This window comes from Bidens hawaiensis, unplaced genomic scaffold (genome assembly GCF_021521415.1).
Source record: "Bidens hawaiensis isolate Kalapana, Puna unplaced genomic scaffold, B.hawaiensis_p1.1 tig00004931_1, whole genome shotgun sequence".
NCBI lineage: Eukaryota > Viridiplantae > Streptophyta > Magnoliopsida > Asterales > Asteraceae > Bidens > Bidens hawaiensis.
In genome coordinates, this window is record NW_027491311.1 from 1,721,061 (window position 1) to 1,747,913 (window position 26,853).

General features: G+C 36.3%; 1 protein-coding gene across 1 annotated transcript in view; it reads right to left on the bottom strand.

Annotated features, from left to right (window-relative positions):
* Positions 1–201: 201 nt before the first annotated feature.
* Positions 202–26,853, bottom strand: part of LOC143628381 (leucine-rich repeat receptor protein kinase HPCA1-like) — a 49,680-nt gene continuing 23,028 nt past the window's right edge. Inside the window, exons 9-19 of the mRNA XM_077097994.1 lie at positions 8,445–8,516; positions 8,304–8,372; positions 8,133–8,207; positions 7,971–8,042; positions 7,761–7,892; positions 3,242–3,723; positions 2,330–2,485; positions 2,078–2,214; positions 1,786–2,005; positions 1,481–1,716; positions 202–618 (exon numbers count right to left, since the gene is read on the bottom strand). Of these exons, the coding sequence (XP_076954109.1) occupies positions 202–618; positions 1,481–1,716; positions 1,786–2,005; positions 2,078–2,214; positions 2,330–2,485; positions 3,242–3,723; positions 7,761–7,892; positions 7,971–8,042; positions 8,133–8,207; positions 8,304–8,372; positions 8,445–8,516 (2,068 nt within the window). The remainder of the gene's footprint in view (positions 619–1,480; positions 1,717–1,785; positions 2,006–2,077; positions 2,215–2,329; positions 2,486–3,241; positions 3,724–7,760; positions 7,893–7,970; positions 8,043–8,132; positions 8,208–8,303; positions 8,373–8,444; positions 8,517–26,853) is intronic.

The window sequence follows — 26,853 nt, forward strand, 5'->3', positions numbered from 1 at the left end:
GAAATAAAAATAAATCATCTTGATATTAATAATACAAATCTTAATTTTAAAACACAAACAGTTGCAATTTCACAAAACAATTTACAGGTAGCTAGTCAAAGCGGGTTCGACTCAAGATCATTTAAGCACCGGTCACAAATACTTCACTACAAAAACCATATTTTGGTTTACAAATATAAACCATCTGCTTTTACTTTTTAACTACATGTAAAGAGGGCTTCTTTCAAGTTGATTGTTTCCATTAGTTTCCCATCCATAACTTTCTGACGTGGATGCTGACTCGCCATTCGGATTAACACCCGTAGCTTCCATAATATTTTCAATCTCTTTCACAACGTCACTCATTTTCGGTCTCCGGTTTCCTGCTTTTTCCACACACCTAAATGCAACATCAACAAATCTCTCTAACCCGTGTAGGTCAATGCTCAAACCAATGGTTGGGTCAACAACCTCACGAAAGTTACGGTCCATTGACTCCTTGACCACCCTCACAATATGCTTACCGTTGTCAACCGGGTTCCTAGCTGTTATCAGCTCCAACATCACTATTCCAAAACTATAAACATCACTTTTTTTAGTCATTTGTTGAGTCACGTAGTATTCGGGATCAATGTAGCCCTGTAATGATTAAAAGCATTTACTTTTAGAGCTTATTTAGTTTAAAACTATTCAGTTAAGACGCGCTAAATATAGTTATCACTAGTCATTATCCATGTTTAGTTGTCTTTAATCCGTGGACTCATTATAGATTTGTCTAGGGTTTATTTCCTGTGCATATTCAGGGTTCTCCTCCATTTAATTATGTCCTTCAGAAATATTATTAATTTCAGTTTGTTCATGTCCGTTTGTTCAACAATAACCAAACAGACGATTGAACATGAACAATTAACCGAACATGGTTTTCTTGTTTGTGTTCTTAAGAAACTGAATGCGTTTGTGTTCGTTCATTAATAATTTAAACGAACAACAATATGAGCATACACGAACGAACATAACTAAACATGGATAAAATGAACATAAAGGAACATAGTTGATTGAAAACCAATTAAAATTAAATGTGAGCATCAATCTGTTGGGCCCAAAATAAATTACAAATAACTAAAGCTAGAGTAAATTGTAATGGGCGATAATTTAATTTCATAAAACTAGACGAAATTGTAGTGGACCAAAAAAACAAAATAGTTTTATAAATAAACGTAAACGAATGAACATAAACGAATTTAAATAAATGAACGAAAACGAATGTCCACAAACATGAATAAATGAGCAAGACATGTTTTCACGTTCGTTCCTTTACCTAGATGAATAAACAATGGTGTCCATGTTTGTTCGTTTATTAAATAAACGAGCATAAACGACACTGTTCACCAAAAGTTCATTGAGTGTTCAGTTCGTTTGCGGCCTATTTCAGTCACTTTTTACAATGTACAAATCTTTAGGGTCAAAAAAAGAAAGTGGACATGGAAGAAAGTTGACTAACCACTGTGCCTTTGACATGAGTTGTAACAAGAGCGCGGTTAGAATCACCGAGTGGTTTGGAAAGACCGAAATCAGAAACTTTGGCATTTAAGTGGGTGTCAAGTAAGATATTAGTTGACTTGACATCACTATGTATGATGGGAGGATCAACAAGGTCATGCAGATACTGCAAACCTCTCGCGGCTCCAAGGATTATTTGAAGTCTTCTGGTCCAGTCCAACCTGATCCCGGACCTCCCTGTTTAGAAGCATTTTAGAGTTACTTTTCCAAACATTTTGCATTCGAGAGAAGAAAAAATAAGAATACCCAAAAGACTATCCTTGAGGGACCCGTTTACAGCATACTCATAGACCAACATCTGTTTGCCTGCATCCAAACTGAAACCAACAAGACTAACAAGATTCTTGTGATGAACCCTTGAAAGAACCTCAATCTCATTTATAAACTCAACTCCACTCTGTATTGATCCATGTTGAGCTCTTTTAATGGCAACCAGTTGCCCACTTGGTAGAGTCCCTCTATAGACCTACACATATATTGTTAGCAAAAGCTGGTAAAAAACACGAACAAACGCGGTTGCAAATTTACTACAACTAACCATCCCATAACCGCCGGAGCCTATACTGGCGGTTGGTGTAAAGTTATTTGTGCACGCATTAAGCTCTTCAAATGTGAAAGATCTTGGCCCTTTTAGTTGAGGTTTATCACCATTTCCTTTGTCAGGGTCCCAAGAAGCTGCAAGAGTAAAGTTTTATACTCATCAATCATCATTCACCATATACGTACTCTTCCGCCTCAGCCAAGTTTTTCTTTTTCTTTTTAATATTATTTACTATCTTTTAGGACTTACCGAAAGGAGTGTTCATGCTAGTAGCCTTTTCAGCTCTTCGTTTTCGGTAAACATGTAGTCCAGCAATGAAAAGTAATAAGACTAGAACACAACCACCTACTGATCCTCCAATGATAACTCCAATGCTAACCATTTTGTGTTTTCCCTTCTCTGCGTCTTCAAATTAGGAATAAATAAAAAAGGTTATTTTGAAGCCAAATATGCATTAAGTAGCAATGGATCAGCTTCACAGAAAGTAAGGGTGAAGCAAACCAAGTCGCTAGTGAGCTACTCGCAAAAAGCTCGATTTAAGTTGAGCTTAAACGAGCTCAAGCTTAAAAATAAGCTTGTTTATAAACGAGCTACGAGCCAGAGCTTCACTTATCAAGCCCAGCTAGCTCCGGAGCCTGAATGTTTATGTGATTTTTATTTAATATATTAAGTATATACTTTGTAATAATTAATATTATACATGAAAGTATGATAAAGTAACTAAATAGTGTAAGTTATTTATGCACAAAATTTAAAAAGAAGGATATATGATTATAGATGTATAAAAACTAATTAATAAATAAATAACCGACAAGCCGATTGCGAACCTGAGACCAAGCTTCACTTGTCAGCTTGAGTTGACTTGATAGCCTAAATGAGAATATTTTTTTTTATCAAATTTATCAAGTATATTAAACATATACTTTTATAATAATAATTATTATATATAAATTATGATAAAAATAGCTAAATATAACATATATTATGTTATATATAAAAAGTAATTAAAAATGTATATAACTTAATTAGTAACTAATAAATGAGCCAAACTCAAGCTTGAAAAGATACTCACAAGCTGAGCTTGAGCTCTCTTAAATTAAAAATAGTCGAGCTTGGCTCGTTTACACCTCTATAATTAGAAAGTTAATTATGATGCTTTACCTGAAAAGAAAAGATATGTGTTGCCTAGAAAAGAGTATGGTCCAAAACTGGATGGAGGTCTATATGTTTGGCTACTAAACAAAAATCCTATCATAGAAATCTCTGACCTACTGAACCGTTCACCACCAGATGGGAAAATCTCTAGGTTCACCACGAAGTAGTACGAACTCATGCTGGGGTGACTAAGTAGTGAAACTGAGTCAACAGGGAGCCTGTTAGATTCAAAAGAACTCATCATGGAACTTTGAATGGATGTATAGATAGTTGAGTTTCCCAGATCAGAAAATGAAGGAGCCTTGAATGTTAAGGTGCCTGTATACGGATATGCGCATTTACAATTCGGGCTTGAAATTTGATCCAAACTGCAGGTGGTAGCAGGAATACAGTTGTTTGAAGGTGTTGAATATGATGAGTTGGACTCTTTAGGTTGATGACAATATGTTTCTGTTGCTTCAAGTTTACAAACTGGATTATTGATGAGCCTGAAAATGAATCAAAATGCATTCAAAATGCGTAAAACCTTATAACTAACTTTAAGGGAATATTTCACTTGATAGCAACAAAGTTTCAATATTTGGTGATGGTTTTCCTCTAAAAGAGATGAAATCATAAAATAATAACCAACTTTCAATATTGTTCTGATCTAAAGAAAAAAGTTTATAAATGCTAAAGCTTCTAATTAAGTGACTTAAATTGAAGTTATATGCAACCTTGGTGATCATCTTTGTTTTCAAGTTCAACCTACAATTAGAGGTAACTGTGAAAAGGATTCAATAAATAAGAACCAAGTTTTATAACTTTTCCATTTACTTCAACTTGATTAAAATAAGCACAAAATAGTAACCAAGATTCATATATCTTTAATTTAGGTCAATTAATTTGAAAAAAATATTAGCATTTATAAAAAAAATCACAAGATTGGGATAATATTGAAACTTGAGTAGTTTTTAAACTATATATTAATGTACTATTAATTGTTTATTGGATTACATCGAAACAGAAGGCAAGCGGGCAACAAGCTGTGCCGCTACCCCTTTTTGAATCGCAAAACCCAATCTTTTAAAAACAAGCTGCCCATTTTTTGAATCGCAAAACCCAATCTCACAACAAGCTGCACCGCTACCCCTTTTTGTGAAACGGGGTTTTCTTTATAACTGCGCGCCAAGTGTTCGATGAAATGTCTTTTTAAGTTTTACTATCGTTTTGTCAAATTTTATGACAACTCATTCCTCTACTTTGAACGGCTCATGGCCGTGTCCGTTCCGTGCGTTTCATTGTTGTTCGAATGGTGGAGCGGGAAATAAGGGGATTTCTCGTTTGATCTCTCATCTCAAGAGTGTGCACCTTACTAAAGAAGAACGTAAAAGTGTGTTGCGGGAGGCGATCTCTATAGACTATGGCTTGTTTTTGAAAGTGGATGAAACATTGAAGGTGTTGGATCAATGGTTGTGTGGGGATTGCATGAACCTTCAGAGCTTGAAACGTGCTTGTCATCACCCTGATGGCATTGTGAAGTTTAATGATCATGCAATTGACTCGGATACACACATTATTGGGATTTCGAAACCTTTTATCAAGGGCCCCGAGACAACTGTTCATGAGTCCTTCGTGTTGGATGTCTCCCTCCTTGATCGTGTACTTAAGGCACCTATCGTTACCGTCAAGAGTATCCCTTATAGTTGTCGGATGGCATTTTCGCAAGCTTTGAAAACAACACTCTATAAAGTGGTCGCTCAACCAGATTCTGTTGATGCGTGGGTTAGGCTGTTACTTCTTCCTCGTTGCACTTTACAGGTGTTCAGACCCAAAAATAGGCACGAAAGCAGGTCCGGGAATAAGAAAGCCATGCAACATCATTCAATAATGAGTTCTTTAGCCACATGGGGGAAAGTTGACGGTATTACCATGTTAATTAAAAATCTGTTAAATGGTTCTGGTTTGAGGTCCTTAGGCCAAGGTGACATGGATATTCAAAAGGAGGGGGATCTTGTCAACAATAACGTTAAACAGTGTCTTCGAAAAGTTGCGGATGGTCACTTTACTGCTGCAGTAAAGGTGTTATGCTCATCTGGTGTTGCACCTTACAATTCTGATACCACAAAGGCTTTAGAAGCTAAACACCCGTACAAGAAGCCACCGTCTATGCCGAACATGACTTATTCCGAGCCTCCTCTTGTGGCAGAGGTTGATAGTGTCCTTGGTTGCATTAAATCGTTTCCCAAAGGAACTTCGTGTGGGAGGGACGGTTTGAGAGCGCAACATATTTTGGATGCTCTTTGTGGAGAAGGGTCGGCTATTGCCACTGACCTCATATGTGCTATCACTGCAGTGGTTAATTTATGGTTAGGAGGGAGATGTCCGTCTACTTTGGCAGAGTTTGTCGCGTCTGCTCCTCTTACACCACTTTTAAAACTCGACAACGGGATTCGACCTATTGCAGCGGGTACTATATGGAGGCGTTTGGTTTCTAAGGTGGCTATGAAAGGGGTTGGCAAAGAAATGACCAAATACCTTAATGATTTCCAGTTTGGGGTTGGTGTGTCGGGTGGTGCGGAGGCCATATTACATAGCGCCAACAGGGTATTGAGTGAGCGACACACTGATGAGTCTCTTGCAATGCTTACAGTTGATTTTTCTAATGCATTTAATATGGTGGATAGATCAGCTTTACTTCATGAGATAAGGATCAGATGCCCTTCTATTTCCTTGTGGGTGGAATTTTATATGGGCAGCCATCAAGACTATATCTTGGGGATGATAATATTTGGTCCACCACAGGGGTTCAACAAGGAGACCCATTGGGACCACTCCTTTTTTCCTTGGTTTTACACCCCCTTGTGCATCATATTCGAGACAATTGCAAGCTTCTTCTTCATGCCTGGTATCTTGATGATGGGACAGTCATTGGAGATTCAATGGAGGTGGCTAAAGTGCTAGATATCATTAAGGTGACGGGTCCAACTTTGGGTCTTGAACTGAATATTAAGAAAACTGAGCTATTTTGGCCTTCTTGTGATGGTACGAAGTCTCGTGACGGTTTATTCCCTGCTGACATCGGGAGACCATTATTAGGGGTGAAGCTTCTTGGGGGAGCTGTTAGTAAAGACACCGGGTTTATTAAGGGTTTGGCAAAGAAGAGAGCTACTAATGCTGTTGATTTGATGCGTCTTCTCCCAAAACTTGGTGACCCGCAGAGTGAGTTACTTTTGCTTCGATCATGTATGGGTATTCCTAAACTTTCCTTCGGTTTGAGAACATGCCAACCTGTACACATGATGGAGGCAGCGGTGTTTTTTGACAAGGGATTGCGTGAGGCGATCGAGGACATTGTAGTTTGTGGCGGTCCTTTCTTTGGAGACCTCCAATGGCGACTTGCTTCCTTACCCATTAAGAATGGGGGTTTGGGGTTGTATTCGGCAGTAGAGGCTTCCTCTTATGCGTTTGTGGCCTCGAGATCCCAATCGTGGGTGCTTCAGGATCACATTTTGCGAGACAGTGGTATATGTGGGATGGATTCTGATTATTCTTGTGCTCTGGCTTGTCTTCGTGATATGATTCCAAGCTTCGATTTTAGCAGTTTCTCTAATAAAGAGACCGCCCCCTCTAAAGCCCAGCATGCATTGGCGAGCACTCTTTTTAGTAAAATTGTTCACGACATGGAGTCACACTTTAACATGACAAGCGGACAAAAAGCCATTTTTGAGTGTCTACAAGCACCACATGCTCAAGATTTTCTTCTTGCTATCCCGTTAGGCCAGCATATGTCTCCAGTGGAGTATCGTAGTATCCTTAAGTATCGCCTTATGATTCCCCTATTTTCGGTTGATGAGATATGTCCTGTTTGTCGTAAAGCGTGCTTAGACTCATATGGGGAGCATGCGGTGCACTGTAAAGAGCTCCCGGGGTTCAAGTACCGACACGATCTGGTTAGGGATGTGCTCTTTGATATATTCAGGCGAGCTGGAATTTCTGTTAAGAAAGAAGCACCTGTGAATTTCCTGACTGACCCGTCGGAGGGAAGATCATCTCTTCGACCGGCTGACATTTTGGTTTTTGGATGGATAGGAGGGAAACACGTGTGTGTGGATTTAACAGGGGTTTCTCCTTTGGTGGGCTTAGGGAGTAGTGGTTTCGCGGTCGGTCAAGCCGCATTAAAAGCTGCTTCTGGTAAGGTGGCAAAACATGAAAAGGCGTGTCTTGACAACCAACATGTATTTATTCCTTTTGCTTTTGACACTTTTGGTTTCCTCGCGCCTGAAGCTGTGAAGCTACTTACCCGTGTTCAGCGGGTCATGCATAGTAATGTTATGACTCCAAGATCAGCAAATATAGTTTTTAAAAGAGTAGTTTTTGTTAGATAAAAGTGTTTTAAGTGACTTTACTGGAACAATACTGAAACTTGGTTATTAGTCCATGATTTCATCTTTTAGAATATCATTGTAAAAAAATATTTTTGATTCATATGTAAAACTCAGTTTATTTATTAAAGTCAAGGAAATCACAGTTCTGCAGAACATACATGAGATTAGCAGAGTGACTTCTTTGCACAAAGGCTGAAATTAAGTTATTGCTCATATCGATAAGCTTAAGACTTTCGCTATAAGAATCTCCAAAATCGAGGGTACCATTAAGTCGGTTGTTTCTTAGTACCCTGTAAAAAATTAGAAAGCTATTTAGTACTTAAACAGGAAAAAAGACAATCAAATGTCATATACTCATATGTCCTCACAAAGTCTCTATATGTGGAATGTGAAACAAGTCAACAGGCACTTCTCCTTTAAGCCCGGTATCATGCATCATCCTGATATTACAAATTTAATGATCTTGAAGTAAGACTGTTAATGTAAAACGAAAGAACATGTAACATGAATCCAAAGGGAGAGAAATGTACAGAGTTGTAAGAGACTGCAAGGATGAAAACCATGGAGGAATCTCTGATGATTCAAAAGAATTATTGCTCATATCCCTGTAATGTCGTTTTGAAGAAAAAGTACTTGTTTGGCATAATTTCAAGTTTAATGGTGGAAGTAAGAAATACATGTGCGCAACATTAGTCACTTACAAATAGTTTAAGATTGTCATGCTAGATAGATCGGGCAACGGACCTTCCAACTTGTTGTTCGATAGATACCTAAACAAAATAAGTCAACAAAATTCTTCAAAGTAAATATGCATTTTTTGGGCTAAAAGAAAAAAAACTTACAGCTGTCTGAGCAATGTAAGACAGTTGATGTTTGAAGGGATATGTCCACTTAATAAGTTCCTATCTAATCGCCTGCGTTATACACATAATGATTAACTTTGTAACACTATATTACACAGTCTCTCTATTAATTATATATTGATTACTAGAGGATATCAGACAGTCCCTATATTAACTATTAGAGGGTTCTATGTGTAAATATGATATTTATATTATTTCTTGTATTCTCCTTTAATCAATACAACTAATTATTACCAAGTTTATCTTGGTATCAAAGTCAAACAGATCAAACACAACTTCTAGCCAAACAATGGACCTCATTACTGTCTTTTCTATAGCAGACAAAACTGCTCAAATCAACACAAATTTGGATTCTCTCTCACAAACACAAACTATGGGTATTGGAAGGCAATGATCTAACCCTTCATTGTTACCACACCAATTTGGATTCTCTCTCACAAACACAAACTATGGGTATTGGAAGGCAATGATCTAACCCTTCATTGTTACCAACAACCTGTTCAGTTATATTGATGGGAGAATCCCCTACCCACCGAAAATCCTTACTCCAGCAACCTCCTCAGGAAAAGAGGGCGCTACACCAACACGACAATCCAACCCAAGTCACCCCATCTAGGTCTCTAATGATGCTCATGTTCGGATGCTTCTTCTATCCACCATCTCCGAAGCCTTCTTTCGACATGTTCAAGGCATTACATCCTGCGACCTTTGGTTGTCCCTTGAGCGTGCTTACACCCCGCATACTTCCTCAAGGGAATACACCCTCAAAACGTAGTTGTTGAAAATTTAAATGACCGAAGATGAAACACCATCCGCCTATCTTTCTCGAGCCCAAGAGTATTCTGATGCCCTAGCCTTGGTGAACCAATGAAAGAGAAGGACATTGTGATGGTTGTAATATCTGGTCTTCGGGAAGAGTAAAATGGCATGAAGACCACTCTCCTTACTCGCCAATTCCCATCCATGTTCATTGAACTACATGGCCTTCTATCCGATCATGACTTCATGATCAAGAAATCAACCCCTGATGTCTCACATGTTCAGGCCTTTACAGTTGTCACAGGTAATCGTAACCAGGCAACCTCGTCTTCAACAATTCAAACCTTTCAACAACTTCTTGCTCAACTAGGTCTTCAACCACAGGCTGCCCCACAACCATCACCCGCCCCACAAGCCTTCTACACCAACCGTGGGCGTGGTCGCAGGCAGAATAATTGTCGTGGACTCGACACATGATATAACGTTAAATATACATAAATCCTGTGTACATTTTCTATAATATTTTATTAGTTTATAATTGGTTTTTATTAGAATTTGTATATTACTAACACATTTGAATAATGTAGGTCCCGGGACTTGTTCGTGGTTAAAAAGGGCTAAAAACAAGCAAAAATGAGCTAAACCGGCGAACCGGAGCATCAGAATTGAACCGGACCAGACCAGTCCCCCTCCCATTTGCCGGAGCGCCGCTCGACGGGGAGGGACAAGGCCCGCCGCGCGGCGCGGCGGGCACTTTTTTCCAGAAACTTCGATTTTTGTTTATTTTGGGCCTTGAAAACCTATTTAAACACCTCTAAACTCAACTTTAAACAAAGCCACCAGCCGACTTGGACGAAATTTGGAGCTCAAGAGGTGATATTTTGGAGGTTTTGGAGGCTTGGAATCATACGGTGATGTGCTTATTAATCAAGAACGAAGACCATGGGTTTTATCACCTTTAATCTTCTGTTTCTTTTGTTTATCACCATGATTTCCTTTTTCATTGTTTAGTTTGATTTTTTTATGCTACGCTAAACATTATAGACTGCCTAGGCTTATGATGAACCTTTGTTGATGTTAGCTTTTAACTTGGGATTTATTTATCGTTATGGTTTTATGAACTAGTAAAAGGTTTAATATTATTAAGTTGATGCATATGTGTGTTTAGGGTTGTTTGTTGAGTTTTATTATCCCATAGTTGCCTTGATTATTGTTTGTCATTATGATGACTATTTTATGATTGATTTCGAATAAGATCATAGGAATAATATTATTTAATTAAATAAACCTAAGTGTGCTGCTAACCTAAATATCTGTAAAGTGCTAGGTTATTAATAGATCTTTATTATTTAGTCTTGCTAGATTTAGTTCTTCGTATGGAGTCCGTTTAGGTTTGATTATTTAATATTGTCTATTAAGTCAATTGAATATATTAAACTGCCTTTTATTTCCGCGTTGTAAGGTAGGATTTCGTATAAAGGAATTAGTTTGTAATTAATTAGGTGGCCGTAAGGAAACTTGATTTTTAATACTTGTGAGTGTTAAAACTTATTAGAAAGCCATAGGTGTCTTTTTGAGAAGGGTCAGGGGTCCTGTTCGGGTTTTCTTTTAAGCGTCTATTTTACAATCCCAATTCCATAACTAAATATTTTCCCGTTTACTTGATAACTTAAACTTAGGGGATTCTAGCCTAGGTGGTTGCTTAACATCATTTGAATTAAGTCTAGGTTTAAGTCATCTTTAAGTCTTAGTAATTAATTTAATATTAGTTTTTAGTAAAACCCCCCAATAATATAAATAAATAGTCTTGTATGTAGTTGAGTCTAATTTAGCTAGTTTACGTAATTAAAAGAGCCTCGTGGGTTCGATATCCGGACTTACTTAGCTGTACTAGCGTCGACCGGTTCACTTGCCGGTTAGTAGTTTTAGTTAAGTTAAGAGTCTAGGAGGGCAGAATACGGTTCCTAGTGCATTTAATATAAATAATAATTCAAATTGAAACAATTATAAAAATAATAATTATAACCCTAATTGGGGTTCTTCCGGTGCACCCCCTGGTTTCCCGTCAAATCTAAATCCTAACCGGGGGCAGGATCAGTCATTCAGGGGGGATCAAAGTAGTCAGGGTGGGAGTAGTGGGTAGGATTTGAGTAGTGGTATGGGTAGGTTAGAAGAGATGATGAAGCAAATACTAGTTAGAGATCAGGAAACTTAAAAGAAAATTACCGATCATGATTTGCTATTAAGAAATCATCAGTCCGCACTCTTAGATCTTCAAATAACCGTAGGTGTTATATCCCGACGTTTAGATGAGAGACACCCAGGTTAGTTTTCAGGTTCCACTTTGAAAAATCTGGCTGCTCAGTTAAATGGCATTTCCACCCGTAGTGGTAGGGTTTTAGGTCCAGAGAGAGATGTTGAGGTAGAGGAGAGAGATGAGTTGATAGATGAGGAGATAATGATGAAGACTCCTGAAAGGGTGCAACCTAGGCTAGGCCCAGCAAGTACCGCACCAACCAGTGAGCCCATAGTTGGAGGGAGTGAAGAGAAGAAACCGAGAGATGTTAGGCCTTCATCGATTATAGATCATGCTCGTGTCTCGTATCCAGCCTGTCTTAAGAATCAGAAATTTAGCAGAGTACGGGAAATTCTTAGATATGTTTAGGCAGCTTTGGATTAACCTTCTGTTTATTGAGTCCCTCCGGCATATGACGAAATATGCCAAGTTTTTGAAAGATCTTCTTAAACGAAAGGAAAGTCTGGAGGAGCTTTCGACCGTTCCACTGAACGGAGAGTGTTCTGCGTGTAACATTCGTTACTTTTCAAACCCGAAAATCCGGCCCATTTAAATTTTTTCGGTTTTGTATATTAATATATATACATATATATATTTCATTACGTATATTTTGTGTCTCATTTTTATTCGTATTTAGATTTATATTTACGTTCGTTAAATCAACCCATTTCGTCGTTTCATTTGTTTTCAACGTTCATCATTAATATTAATATAATATTCTCGATGATTCACGGTTATCGTTTGTTCATGCTTTGTTCAATTATAAAAAATTGGGATTAACGTTTTTATTTAAAGTTTTATTAAATTTAATTGAGTTGCGAACTATGCGGGAATAATATACAAGAGATCCAAGTTTTATAAACTTTTATTTTCATACCTTATACCTCTCAAAGTTTAGGGTCGCTTTTGTAAATGAAACTTAAAAGCAGTTCTAATAATTATTGAAAGCTGAGGGGCTAGATGTGTAAAATACTCAAAATATATAAAAACAATCCCAAACCCCCACCTAGACCACGTTTCCCCGGCAGCTTCCTCCGGCCACCGTCCGCGCATTCCGGCAGCCCCCAAACACCCGATATTCTCGCATCTTTGACCGATTATTTCGTGGTAACGTGTTTAGACTTCAATATCAAACAATAATCAACATGTTAATTGATTTATAACATCCTAATCATTGATTTAATCCCCGTAATGCCGCGATGTTTTCCGGAAAACCGGCCAAAGACCATTTAACACCAATTAACGAGTATTTGTTCAATTCATAGTATAAATACAATCCTAACCTACGACTAAACTTGCTACAACCATCTACATACACTAACAAACTCTCTACATCAATAAATTAATCCATCAAGAATCATTTTCCGGCCACCATAGTTCTCTGTCAAGCAAGAACATTAACAGGTATTTCTATATGCTTTTGAATCCTTTTGAGCCGTATAACATAAGCCCTAAATCAATTTCTACGAATATGGGAAGGATTGAATAGATTGAAAGCTAGGGTATATTATGAAGAAGATATGGATATACTATATACATAAATCTGTTTCTGTATTTTTTAACAAACAAGCTATTGGTTCAATTGTTTAAGATACAAGTGTTATACACACCGGACCCAGGTTTGAACCCGGGTTAGTGCACAATGTTGTTTTATTTTTTTTTAAATCATTTAAATTAATTATTTATAAACCATATATATATATATATATATATATATAAATCTTTTAAAATAAAAAAATCATATTAATCAAATAAAAATCATTTTTTTGTCACATAAAAATTATTACAAATTAATTTTATCAAAGCTCATCCAAAAACCCAACTTTTCATATTCGCTAAAGTTTCATTAAAAACATTAAATATAATATCTTCTTTTCGATTCGTTAAACTCTATAATGTAATCATATTCGGAATAATTATTAGAACGATAAAATTTGTATTCTATAAATATAAAGGTCCTCTCATTAATAATAAATTATTTATTATTAATTAAATAATTTAAACTGTTAAAGTTAGTTTATAATTTGTTAGCTTTTATTTCGGTAAGCTTTAATTCGGTAAAATTTCTTCGTTAACTTTATAACACGTTGATTTTTAAGATAAAATTTTCAATAAAATCTATGCCTCAATTTTCCCATATTAATATTGGGTTTTTAAAGTTATAATATTAAAATCCTATAGTTCATTATAAATTTTCATTAAAGTTAAATATAATGCTAATCAAATATATTAAAATACTGCAATATCTCGTTCACCAAATATATATATAACCTTTTCAAATCCCGATAGTTAGATTTTGTTGTGTTTTAATTATAGCTCGAGAAGTTCAATTATTTCGGATTCTTTACCGCACTTTCGGTTGCTTCGGTGTCGTTATCGTGCTTACGGCTTTTATTTCATGTTTACCTACGATATCAAGGTGAGTTCTTCATAATCCCATTTTTAACGCTTTATAATGTTTTGGGGTGTGTTGATGCATATTTTGTCCGTCTCAATCTTTATCAGGGTTATTAATGTAATAGATTAAAGTATAGGGGTTATAATGTAATTATGGTAAAAAGGTCATTCGCTCTATTGTAAGTTACATTTGTTACTCCGTAACGAATGTAATACATTCGTCTAAATGTAAGCTCATTCGTTAACCATGTTTAACGAATGGGATAACGAATGAGGGCCATTCGCTATCATTTAATGTATTAACGAATAAGCATGTTTATTCGTTAAAGTAATTGTAACGAATGACCTATTCGTTAAGTTTATCTTAATGAATAGGGCCATCTCCTATATATATCCCCCGTAATGTATTACATAATAATAGTTCTGATTATTTCCATCCATCATCTCGTTACTCTGTCCGATTGCCATCTCAATACACACACTACACCTACTAACGTAACCATAGCCTAATCGTATAACAAATCAACATGAACATCAATGTAATCACAAGATCTAGATCCATCTATGCTCTCTCAAGTGGTATCAGAGCCTGAGATCTGATCTTTGATGATTCTCGTGTTGATTAATCGTATAATTCATCTCGTATTTGATTCAATTCATGATGAATTGATAGGATTTGAAGGTTAATTGAGTTGAATTGAAACAGAGGATCGTATTTCATTGAAATTGGAACTGTAATTAACGTATTTCATTGAAATTGATCAGTTAATTGAATAATCATGAAAGTTAGAGTTCGTTTGAATGAAGTTAGAGTTTAAATTGATAACGGATTAAGGTTCAATTGAGTTGTGGTTTGGATGTTACAAACTGGTTAAGAACGAGGTGGTTAATTGATCGTATTAGTTGTTGTTTATGAATCCGGACAAGTGAGATTAGGTTCGGAATCAAGTTACGAATAGATTGAAAGTCATTTTAATGACTTTAGGCTAATACGGATTGATATGGACTAAGAACTGAATAGGATTGAAAAGTTTGAATTTATGAGTTCTTATTCGTTAATGATGAATACTGATTCGTTAATCCTGAACTGCTCATTCGCTAAGTCTTAACTACTCATTCGTTAAGACTTAACCGCTCATTCGCTAAAACTCAACGACTCTTTCGTTAATCCCTCACTTTCGTTAAAACCACATTCGTTACATAAACTTCTTTCGCTTAAACCTTATTCGCTAAAAGCTCATTCGTTCACCCATTCGCTATTCATTCTCTATTCGTGATACTCAGTCGTTATATTGCTCATTCGGTTCATTCATCTTAACGAATATCATTCATTCGTTAAGCAATTCACATTCGTTACTGTTTTCCCATTCGTGTGAATAGTAACCTGAAGTTTTTAAGTATTGACAATTTTAGTCCTTGAAGTTTCAATAAAGTGTGATCATGGCTTCTCAAAACGCCTCGTTCTATGCTTTAGCTTCTCAAAGTTCCCTTATGCAGCAAATGCTTACCATGGACAATGAAATTAGGAGCCACAACAAGTGTCCAAAACTGCTGAAATTATCCGACTTTGCTCGGTGGGAACCGAGATTTCGTGCTCAATTGGGATTCGTTCATCCGAGTAGTGTTCGTTATCTTGATGTTATGTATGTTGCACCGTTGGTTGGAAGTAACAATCTCGGCTGAACTCCGAAAGAATTCAAGAATTATGAAACTCAGGAATTAAAAGACTTTGAAAGTGAGACTAAGGCTTATTCAACACTCACTATGGCGTTACCTGAACAAATCTTTCATCAATACAGCACTATAAAGATTTGTGCATCATTATTTGATACTTTGAAAAGAAGAAGCCTGGGGAATACATTAGAGAGCAAGAAAACACTTGTGAAGTTTCAATTCAGAAACTTTATTTTGATGAAGAATGAAACGGTTAAAGAAATGGCCAGTGTTAATCTAGAGCCGACAGAAACTGACAAGATAGATATTTTGATGAAGAATGAAACGGTTGAAGAAACTTTATTTTGATGAAGCCTGGGGAATACATTAGAGAGCAAGAAAACACTTGTGAAGTTTCAATTCAGAAACTTTATTTTGATGAAGAATGAAACGGTTGAAGAAATGATAAATCGTTTTAGTCATCTAGTGGTTGAAATGGCCAATGTTAATCTAGAGCCGACAGAAAATGACAAGATAGATACGTTGAAGAACGCATTGCCTTCATCATATTCGACTTTTCTCTTTGTGTTGAAAGAAAACGGTTTCTTTCGTAATACTGAACTTACAGCTGTTCAGTTTATTAATAAAATTGAAGAAAGAGAATTTGAATTAAAGTGTCAAACGTCATTGAAGGACAATCAAAATCAGAATCCTTCAATTTATGGTGGAGCAATGCCAGCAAACTCTTCAAGTCAAAGTTCAGTCTCAATTACTGCTTTCTTCACTCAAACTGAAGAGGAAAATTCTAATGTAAACAATTCAGCTAATGTATGCTTTATGGCCTCAGGGTCGAAATCAGAGTCTACCACCAATACTTCAAGTACATTACCTAAAGTAAACCTTCAAGAAGCTGAACATCAGTTTGCTTTTCTATGTGCTTTCATGACATCATACGAACAATTGGTGGGTAGCAAAATTGCCACTAGTGATCTAACCGATGAGGATTATGATCAAATTGATCCTGATGATCTTGAATTGATGGATCTAAAATGGAATATGGCTATGATTGTGAGAAAGGTCAAGAAGTTCATGCAAAGAACAGGGAAAGATCTTCCAACTTTGAATAAACGAGTTGGTTTTGATAAGTTGAAAGTTAAATGCTACAATTGTGGGGACTTTGGTCATTTTTCCAAAGAATGTGACAAGCCAAGAAAGGAATATTCCGGTCCACGCAATGTTGAGAGATCACAAGGAAAGAATTCATCAGGTAATGATCAAGGCAACAGGAGTTCCTCTGAAGGAGATAAGAACAAGTTAAACAACAATCAAGCTCTTTTCGCCTCTAATGAAGGAGTTGATTGGTCGCAGAGGTGTTCGGAAATCAGGCCAGCCTTGCGGTATTTGAACCCGTTGATAAATTTGAAGATGCTAGTAGTGATCAAGTATCTGAAGAGAGTGACACATCAGACTCTGAAACTGATTCTCATCAGAGTTCATCTGATAACTCAACTGTGCAAGCCAAATCTGACAATGCAAATTCTGATCACATTGAATCGTATGCTTGCATGGCTAAGTTTGACGAGGTATGTCCTGAACCTCATGTTAACGTAACTGAACCTTTAAATGTTGTGTTAGAATGTTCTGAATATGCTGAAATCAAATCTAAACTAGAAATCGCTTTAACTCATAACAGTTCTCTCACAAAAGAGCTTTTTATGATCAATGAATGCTACAAACAGAAATCAAAATTACTAGAACAATCAACTTTAAAAATTCAAAAACTGTCTGAAAGAAATCATGATCTAAAAGCTGAGGTTCAATGTAAGATTATAGTGGTTGAACAACATTTTCAGGAGATTCTCAGACTCCGAACTTGCATTTCTAAACTGGAAAATGAAATTTTGGAATTAAAAAATAAACTTGGAAAGATTCCTCGTTTTTACTAAATGAAATAATTGAAGTAAACAGTTCCCACAAGAAAAATGGGAAAGCAGGTTTAGGGTTTGTTGAAATTCCTCCTCCCTTTAAAGAAGATTACTATAGCATTCCAGACATTAAACAATGTCCTGAAGTGATTACAGTTGAACCTAAAAATGTTGATCAAAACAAATCAACTCAAGAACCGATTCACATTAATAGTAATTCTGTTTTTACCATTAGTGAAGAAGATGGTTCTGTTGAGGAGTTAGTCGAACAAAATGAGATTGTCAAAAATAAGCATATTCCTGCTGACAATCACATTTTATGTGAACCAGAAGAATTTGAACAGGCAGTCTATGGTTCAAAATCTTTGGGTGAAACTTCGAAAACTCCTAAGGTAAAACCTAATGTATCTCAATCAGACAAACCTTCGGTGTCTGATGAGGAGTTGATGAGATTCATAAATCCTCAACCAAAATCTTCAGGCGGAAAGATTTTTAAATTAAAGGGTCTTTCAAAGGAGTTTTCGGATAAGGAAGTTCCTTTGAATCTTCTTAATCCAAAATTAATTGAAAGTGTTTTTCAGGATGACACTTCATAAGTCACTAAACTTGAAAAACAATTTAACAAATCTAAATTCAAAGACGTTCAAGAAAAAGCAAAGAAAACCACATTTAAACCCATAAAATTTGTCAAATCGTCTGGAATGGAGAATTCATCAAATTCTACCAATCTTGAATTTTTCCAAAATAAGAAGGGATTTAAATCTGTTGGTACTAAGTAAGAGACTTTTGAAGCATCAAAAACTGAGATTCAACTTGTGAAGGAAAATCAACCTAGTGGTTCACTACATAAGTCTTTAGATTCTCGCTTATGTTTTAAATGTGGTGAACCTGGACATGTTTCTAAAAACTGTAAAACAAAGGTTAATGAGATCAAAGAGTCATCAAAGTGTAAGTCTGACTTGAAAGTAAAACCAAAAGAAAACCAAGTTGATGAGAGTATAATAATGTATTCTGATGTCAATCCAAGAAAAGTTGTTAGGATTGAATCTTTTAATGTAACAAAAAAATGTGTTGACCGTGCTCAACCGATTTGTTTAAACACTGATTCGGGAATTATTCGTGACGGGTACCTAAAGAAGAAAAACAAGAAATCAGTCACATATTCTCAATTCCCGAATAATAGTGTTAAGTTAACTTATTCTCCGAAAAATATCAAAGGGAGAGCCCAAGATGAGGCTTGGGCTGCCTTTTTGAACTAATCATTTACTTGTTTGTGCAGAGTTCATCCAGGTCCATGTCTACTCAGAAATGGATTTTGGACAGTGGATGTTCTAGGCATATTACTGGCAACCTCGATCTTATGAATAATGTTAAAGATATTCAAGGAGGATATGTTGCGTTTGCTGGTAACAATGGGGGAATGATTACGAAAGAAGGAGAAGTTTCAAACGGAAAAGTAACGTTTGAAAAAGTAAATTATTGTGAAAAGGTGGATCACAATTTACTGAGTGTGTCTCAGATATGTGATAAAAAGTTTACCACCGTCTTCACAGACAAGGAATGTATTATCCTTCAACCGGGATACACAATTCCTGAAGATATGGTTGTCATGAGATCACCATGATCAAATGATATTTATGTTCTGGATATGAGTTATGATGTCAATGTTTCACCCTCAACTATATGCTTTATGTCTAAAGCTACTGAAAAGGAATCTATTCTTTGGCATCGACGCATGGGACACATGCACATACGCAAGATGAATTTTCTTATTACAAATGAGTTGGTGGATGGTGTTTCCCTTAAAAATTTCAAGATCAATGATCTTTGCGTTGCGTACAAAAAGGGGAAACAAAAGAAGAAATCACATCCAAGCAGGTCACTCAACACTATTGTCAGACCACTGGAACGACGTCATATGGATCTCTTCGGTCCAGCGAATCGTGCTAGTATTGCTGGAGATTGGTACTGCTTGGTGGTGACTGATGATTTCTCACGTTACTCATGGGTGTTATTTATGGGATCGAAAGATCAAACACCTTTCTTAATTCAGAATCTAATTACTAAGATCGAATCACTTTACAAACTAAAAGTGAGACGAATTCGTAGTGATAATGGAACTGAATTTAAGAATAATGTATTGGATTTCTTCTGCATATAGAAAGGAATTCATCGTGAATTCAGTGCGCCTTATGTTCCTCAACAGAATGGTGTATCTGAAAGAAAGAATCGTACGTTGATTGAAGCTGCAAGAACGATGCTCGCTGATTCAAAGCTTCCTGTTCAATTCTGGAACGAAGCAGTGAACACAGCGTGTTATACTCTGAATCGCGTACTAACAGTAAAGAAGTTCAATAAGACAAGTTATGAGCTTCTGAACAATCGTAAACCGAACTTAAAGTATTTGGAACCATTCGGGTGTCCGTGTACTGTGTTAAAGAGAGATGCTGGAAAGTTTGATGAAAAGGCGTTTGAAGGTTACTTTTTGTGATACAATTCTCCTAAAAAACGAATCTTCAATATCTCTTCGGGGTGTGTGGAAGAATGGTATCACGTTGATTGCCAAAGTTATACTACTCCGCCAACTGGTACAGGTCCGAACTGGATGTTCGATTATGACGGTTTTATTTAATTCTTTTACGTCAGTGGTTGAAGAAGTACATGAAGATCTTATTAGGTCTTATCTAGAAGAACAATATCTTCCGATGTCAAGGTCTTCTTCGGGTGATGTTAATGACTTTCCTAATGTATCAAAAACGTCGAATGAAATTTCTGAATCTTCTAATGATGCTGAGCTTGTGGATTCATCGTCAGTACCCTTGGATGAAGTTTCAGTAACAAACGAGCCAATTCAAATTGTTGATGACTCACCGACTGTCTCTTTAGACACAGCAGAAAAAAATATCACCAATTTGGGTGATAACGTATTCGTTCCTGCCAATCCTTCCTTAAGGATTCATTCGAATCATCCACAGGAACAGATAATTGGTAATGTGAACGATGAGGTTCGAACAAGACACCAATTAGCTAATGTATGTGATGATCAAGTTGATTGTAACGTATCTCCTACCGAGGATTCAATAGTTTGTGCTTATGCGGATTTGCACTCTTCGGGTATCCTCAGTATTGCACAATACACCTGTTTCCTATCACAGATAGAACCGACAAGTGTCACAATGGCACTCAAGGAACCATCTTGGGTTGAAGCTATGCAGGAGGAGCTGCAACAGTTCATACGACTGGGTGTATGGGACTTAATTGATAAACCCAATCGCGTGAAAAAGGCGATTCCAACTAAATGGGTCTTTAAGTGCAAAAAGGACGATCGCGGGGTAATCGTAAGAAACAAGGCACGATTCGTCGTACTTGGTTATAATCAACAAGAAAGCATAGATTATACCGAAGTATATGCTCCGGTTGCACGACTGGAGGCTATACGTATCTTTCTTGCCTATGCAGCCTATAAAAATTTTAAGGTTTATCAAATGGATGTGAAGCCGGCGTTCTTAAACGTAGCTATTCATGAGGAAGTGTATGTGAAGCAGCCTCCCGATTTCGAGGATCCAGACTTTCTAGAGCATGTTTACCGATTAAACAAAGCTCTTTATGGTTTACACCAAGCCCCGAGAGCTTGGTACAGCACGTTGGCCGACCATTTTCTAGAGAGTGGATTCACGAGAGGGACTGTGGATTGTACATTATTTTATAAGAATGTGGGTGATGATTTGCTCCTCGTCCAAATCTATGCGGAAGACATAATTTTTGGTTCGATGAACAACAGCTTGTGTAAAGATTTTGAAAAGACAATGCAAACCAAATTCGAAATGAGCTCAATAGGAGAGATGAACTTTTTCTTAGGATTGCAAGTTCACCAGTTTGATTCCGGGATCTTTATCCATCAGACCAAATATGTGAACGATGTCTTGAGCTGATTCAAGATATCTGATGGCAAAATTCCTTCGACACCTCTTCCAGTGGGTAACAATTTATCACCGGATGAATTGGAGGATACTGTTGATCCTACCCTGTATCGTGCTATGATTGGTTCTCTCATGTATCTAACTGCATCGTGACCTGATATCATGTTTGCTGTTTGTTTGTGTGCTAGGTACCAATCGAGTCCCCGAGTGACTCACCTGGTGGCAGTAAAGCGCATCTTACATTATCTGAGGGGAAATCCAGACATAGGGTTATGGTACCCCAAAGACGATAAGTTCGATCTCACCGCTTTCACTGATTCGGACTACGGAGGATGCAAAATCAATTTCAAGTCTACTACAGCGGGTTTCCTAAAAATTGAAATCCGGTTCACCATTCGAAAACCAAACATATTGAAATCCGTTATCACTTCATACGTGATTGTTTTGAAAATAAATTAATATCAATTGATAAAATTCACACGGATTTTCAAAAGGCTGATCTTTATACCAAAGCATTTGACAAAACACGTTTTCAATATCTGTTGGGTATAAATGGTTTAAAAACTTTAAAAGATATTCAAAAGCTTGGTTGAATCATTTTATTTCTTGTTTTGTTGTTTTTACGGGGAGAAAAATATAAAAACAAAAAATATTGTTTTTTCAGTTTGTATCCAGAAATTAAAAACTCCAAAAACATTCAAATATTGAAAATTTTCAAAAGCAATGAAAAAATGCTCCTCAAAATGTGTTTTGAAGCAAAAAGGGAAAATGATAGTACATTGACGGGATTGATCTAGTACATGGATAAACTAGATTAAAAATTACCGTAAGGCCAGCAATATGATATGCGAAGATAGGCTTGACAGACTATATAGAAAATGATAAGATATAAAGATAATGAATGCCGAACCTAGTGGAATTACATCTTGAAAGATTGATACTATATCTGATTTATAGAAAAGTCAAAAGTCAAAATGATTACTGTGTGTGCATGCTTTCATTACTGAAGAAAATTCTGCTTTGTTTTTATTTTATTTTGCTAAGAAATTTAACTTTATTTTTTCTTTATTTTTATTCAAATACTAGATCCTCTCCTGCGCGATAAGAATATCCGACCTGAGGGTTAATATTTGAGTATTCTGCCTTATTTTCTTGGTGTTTCGTATAAAATCTTGGATTTTCTCCGCGCGATAATACGGGATTATCCGAATTGAGAGTTAAGATTTTATTCAACTTCAACTTATTTTGATCTTTTTATTTTGTTGAAATGGAACCTTATCTGCGTGTAGTAAAACTGATTTTAAGGGAAAATTTTGACATTCTGCTTTATTTTATTTTTATTATTTTTGCATGAGTCACAGTTAATCAAAATTTGGAAAATCAAAGAAAAACGTACATGTGATATTCACTGTATAAGAGATAGAAATGTTATATCTGATTGATGGGGTCCACATATGGTTTTGTGCCTAATTGAACTAAATTAAAGCATATCGTAAAGTTTCCGACAAGTCTGTGAAAAGTTTAACAGGACAATTATATCTGCAATCATTGTTGGGTTACGTGTATAATAATCATCGAAATTGAAGTGTTACTTAGTGACGTTTTTGTCAATATGATTCCCTGCTCAACTCACAAAAATATGTACTGCTTTATTAGTATAGTTTAATATTCTTGTTTGTCATTTGTTAATTGAAAATTTTCGAAAATCCAAAAAGATTTTATTTCTTTTTCATTTCTGCTTTAGTTTCGATTTACCAAGCTAGCGAATAATTCAAAAGAAAAAAAAAGATTGATCCCCAAAATTTTTAAGTTAATCGTGCTTAACGTAACTTACAACTGGTATCAGTTGTATTTTAACGTAAAAAACCCGTTTTAAGTTAAATGTTACCGATCAAAGGTTGATCAGGTATCTTAATGTATGCAATTAAAACCTAAATTGGATTTAATTGAATATTTAAATCGTTGTTTAAAACCCTAATTGGTTTTAAATATTATTTAATTCCTTAATGAGAATTTTGTCTCATTCGCTAAGGAAAATGGTGATTCATTAAAATGGTTTAACGAATGTAAAGCCATTCATTATTTAATCATAACGAATGAGTTTCTTATTCGTTATCAAGACATTCGCTTCCGTTGTGCATAACGAATGGATGACATTCGTCTAAACATTTAACGAATGGAATGTTTTAATCTATCATTCGTTAAGAGTTAACGAATGACTTCTTTATTCGTTAAAATGTTAATGAATAAGAGGAATTAATGTAAGAGTCGTTAAAGTTTTAACGAATGTGAATCCTATTCGTTTAAAAACCTTGACGAATCAGAATCATAAGTTAACGAATGAGGCCATTCGTTAGTTCAAATTTGAACGAATGACCTCGGGGTGTGTGAATTATTGAGGTTTATAAACCCAAAAACAGACGAATTTCGTTTCATTCGCCATTTTCCTATTTCACTGTCACCCTAAACGAACTATTGCAAATTTTGCCCAGAATCATTTGCTTGCTTATTGCCGATTTTGATTAACATCTTTACATTCTACAAGTATTAGCGATCACAATGATATGAGATTCATCGGTTTTCATCATTGTTGTATGGGCTAATTGATTAATTGAAAATCTGAATTTGAATCGAACAGTTAACCGATTAGAAAATTCTTAACTAGTGGTTTGAGCAGGATTTCGATCATTGTTGATAAGGTTAATTCGTAATTGTAATGGATAATCAACGGTTTCGACGGTGATGTTCGTCGTTTTTGACTTTGATGAGTCAAAATTAAAATGTAAATTGACTCTGGTGTAGTCAACTTGTTTATTTAATCAGATTCGTTATTCATATAACGAATGATAGTCAGATTCGTTTATCTGTTAACGAATGACAATTTGATTCGTTAGAAGTAATGAATGAGGTATTCCACTGTTAGCGAATAGGATAACGAATCAGGTGTGATTCGTTAATATAATAAAATCAAAATCAAATTCATTCTCTTTAACGTATGAGTGTGATTCGTTATATGTAACGAATGAAAGATAGATAATGTTTAACGAATGTCTTATTCGTTTAAATCATCTTAACAAATAAGATAGATATTTGTTAAATCAGTATTATATTATTGAATATTTTACTAATGTTTGTTTGTTAAACAGATATGGCTGACGAGAATATTCAAAACCCTGTTCCCGAGCAATAACCAGAAGATAATCCAGTGCTACAGCCTAAGGTTCAAGCTGAACCTGTTCAAGCTCCTGTAATGCTGTCATGGAACAAAAGCCACAACATTTGTGCCTATCTTGAGCCTAAGTTTGAGGATACTCCTATCTTTGGGGGTATGGTTAGCTTTCTGATACGTTCGAGAATTTACAAGGCGATCTCGACTCGTGCGGTTGTCTATCAGAAGATAATTCATGAATTCTGGAATACTGCTAGACTCAATGAAGTAGAAAATCAAATTGAAGCAGTAATTCAAGGAATATGGGTGGTGATTGATGTGGGCGTAATCAGAGATTCATTAGGGTTTAATGACACAATCGATGATAGGTTTGAGTTTGATAGAGCATTGATACGTGGATTATTTGGAAGGGTAAAGTATAACGGTGATCTGGGAAAGTTAATGTATAACAAAGCAAACTTGTGTGAACAATACAAGTATTTGCTTCATGTATTGACTCATTGCCTCGACGGACGTAAATGTGGATTTGATGAATATCGGGTGATGCTGCTGTCTGCTTTCGTTGCACTTGTTCTGAATAAACCATTCAACTTCTCTAAATTGGTATATTATCATTTGAAAGAGAACATTACAAGCAGACATAAATTTCTAATGTGTCCAAGATATCTACAAATGATAATTAATGATCTGGTGCCGGACTTGGAGAAAGATCAACCTGATGTTATGAAGCTTGAACACATGAACGAAGAAACTATGAGAAGGTTGAGATCTTATAGAGGTCAGAGTTTGGCAAATCGACCAAAGTTCAAACATTTGATTGGTCATTTGGTTAATATTGATTATGTTGCACCATCTAATGATCGTTGGATTCACGACGATTCTGATTCAGAACGTGAAGGTGGTGATGGTGGAAATGATGGTGGAGATGATGGTGGTCTAGGACCACAAGTCGAGTTAGGTTATGAACAGAAACGTAGGTGTAAAGGGAAAGAACCAATAGTAGAAAAGGGGGAGAAACCCAAGAAACAACGGGTTAGAAGGGGTTCGGGTATAGAGATACCTAGTCAACCGTTTGTGCCGTCTACTGTTGTTTCTGCTTCAGGTATTCCTGCTACTGTTTCTCCAGCTCAACAGAGAATTCCACGATCTCCTACTCCTACTCCAATTACATATTTTCCTCGTTCTCCGACACCTGTGCAAATGCCTACTTCTCCTATGCCTCCAACTATGACTTTGGCTACTTCTGTGAGGTCTGATCCTTACTTTGGAGACGTATTACAAACAGTGTTGGCACAGATGCCTACACCACAGCCAACTACTCCTGCTACTCCTATTATTCTGACACCGTTGCCAAGACCTGAGCATTCATTTATGACATTTACTCGTCCTCAGGGTCCGTTGCAACCAGTTTATCCAAATTTCTTTGGCTTGAATCTTCAGACTCAATGGTTTCATATGATGAATCTGTTGCATCTTCAAAAGACTCAAATGCAAACTGATAGAGCAGCCCATGAGTTAGCATAACGAAATTTGTTATGTCATATTCAGTTCACTCAACGTGAAAACATGGAACTTCGAGCCCTTATTACTGCTCAGGGGGAGAGATTGGATAAACAGGATGAAATCATTTTTCAATTGACATGTAAAGAAGATGAGTTAAAGAAGTTAAGGAACAATGAAGATGATCAAGATGGTACTGGTGGTGGGGTAGATCAGCAACCAGGCGGAAGTTCCACACCGTCGGCAGGAAATAAGACTGATGCGAGTGCTGGTGGATCTGGAGATAATCAGCTCCAGATAGTACCGTATAAGGATTACACAAGAGCTAAACCAATTGATGTCATTCCGGATAATATGCTTCTGTTTGTGGGAATGGATGGAGTTGTGTATAGTATGGTGAATATGGATGAGATCGAAGAAGGTGAATTTGTTGATCATTCATTAACAAAAGAACAAATTGCCTTGCTTCTGGATCTAAATGAAGAAGAGGCGGATGTATTGGGAAAGAGTGTGGATGTGGATATTGAGATTGAATAAAGTATGAATACAGGTATTCCTCGTGGGAATGTACCTGATTTTGATGAAGTGGAGGTAGAAGATGTTACTGCTGAGGAATATCCGGAGTTCTACACTGACAATAACAATGACTCAGGAATTCCATTTTTTACTACTGAGCACTTTGATGCAGGAGAACGTCGTTTGCGGGAAGAAAAAGATAAATTTAAAGCTGCTAAATCAAGTCATGTCTCTGGTACTGAGAAGAAGCGTA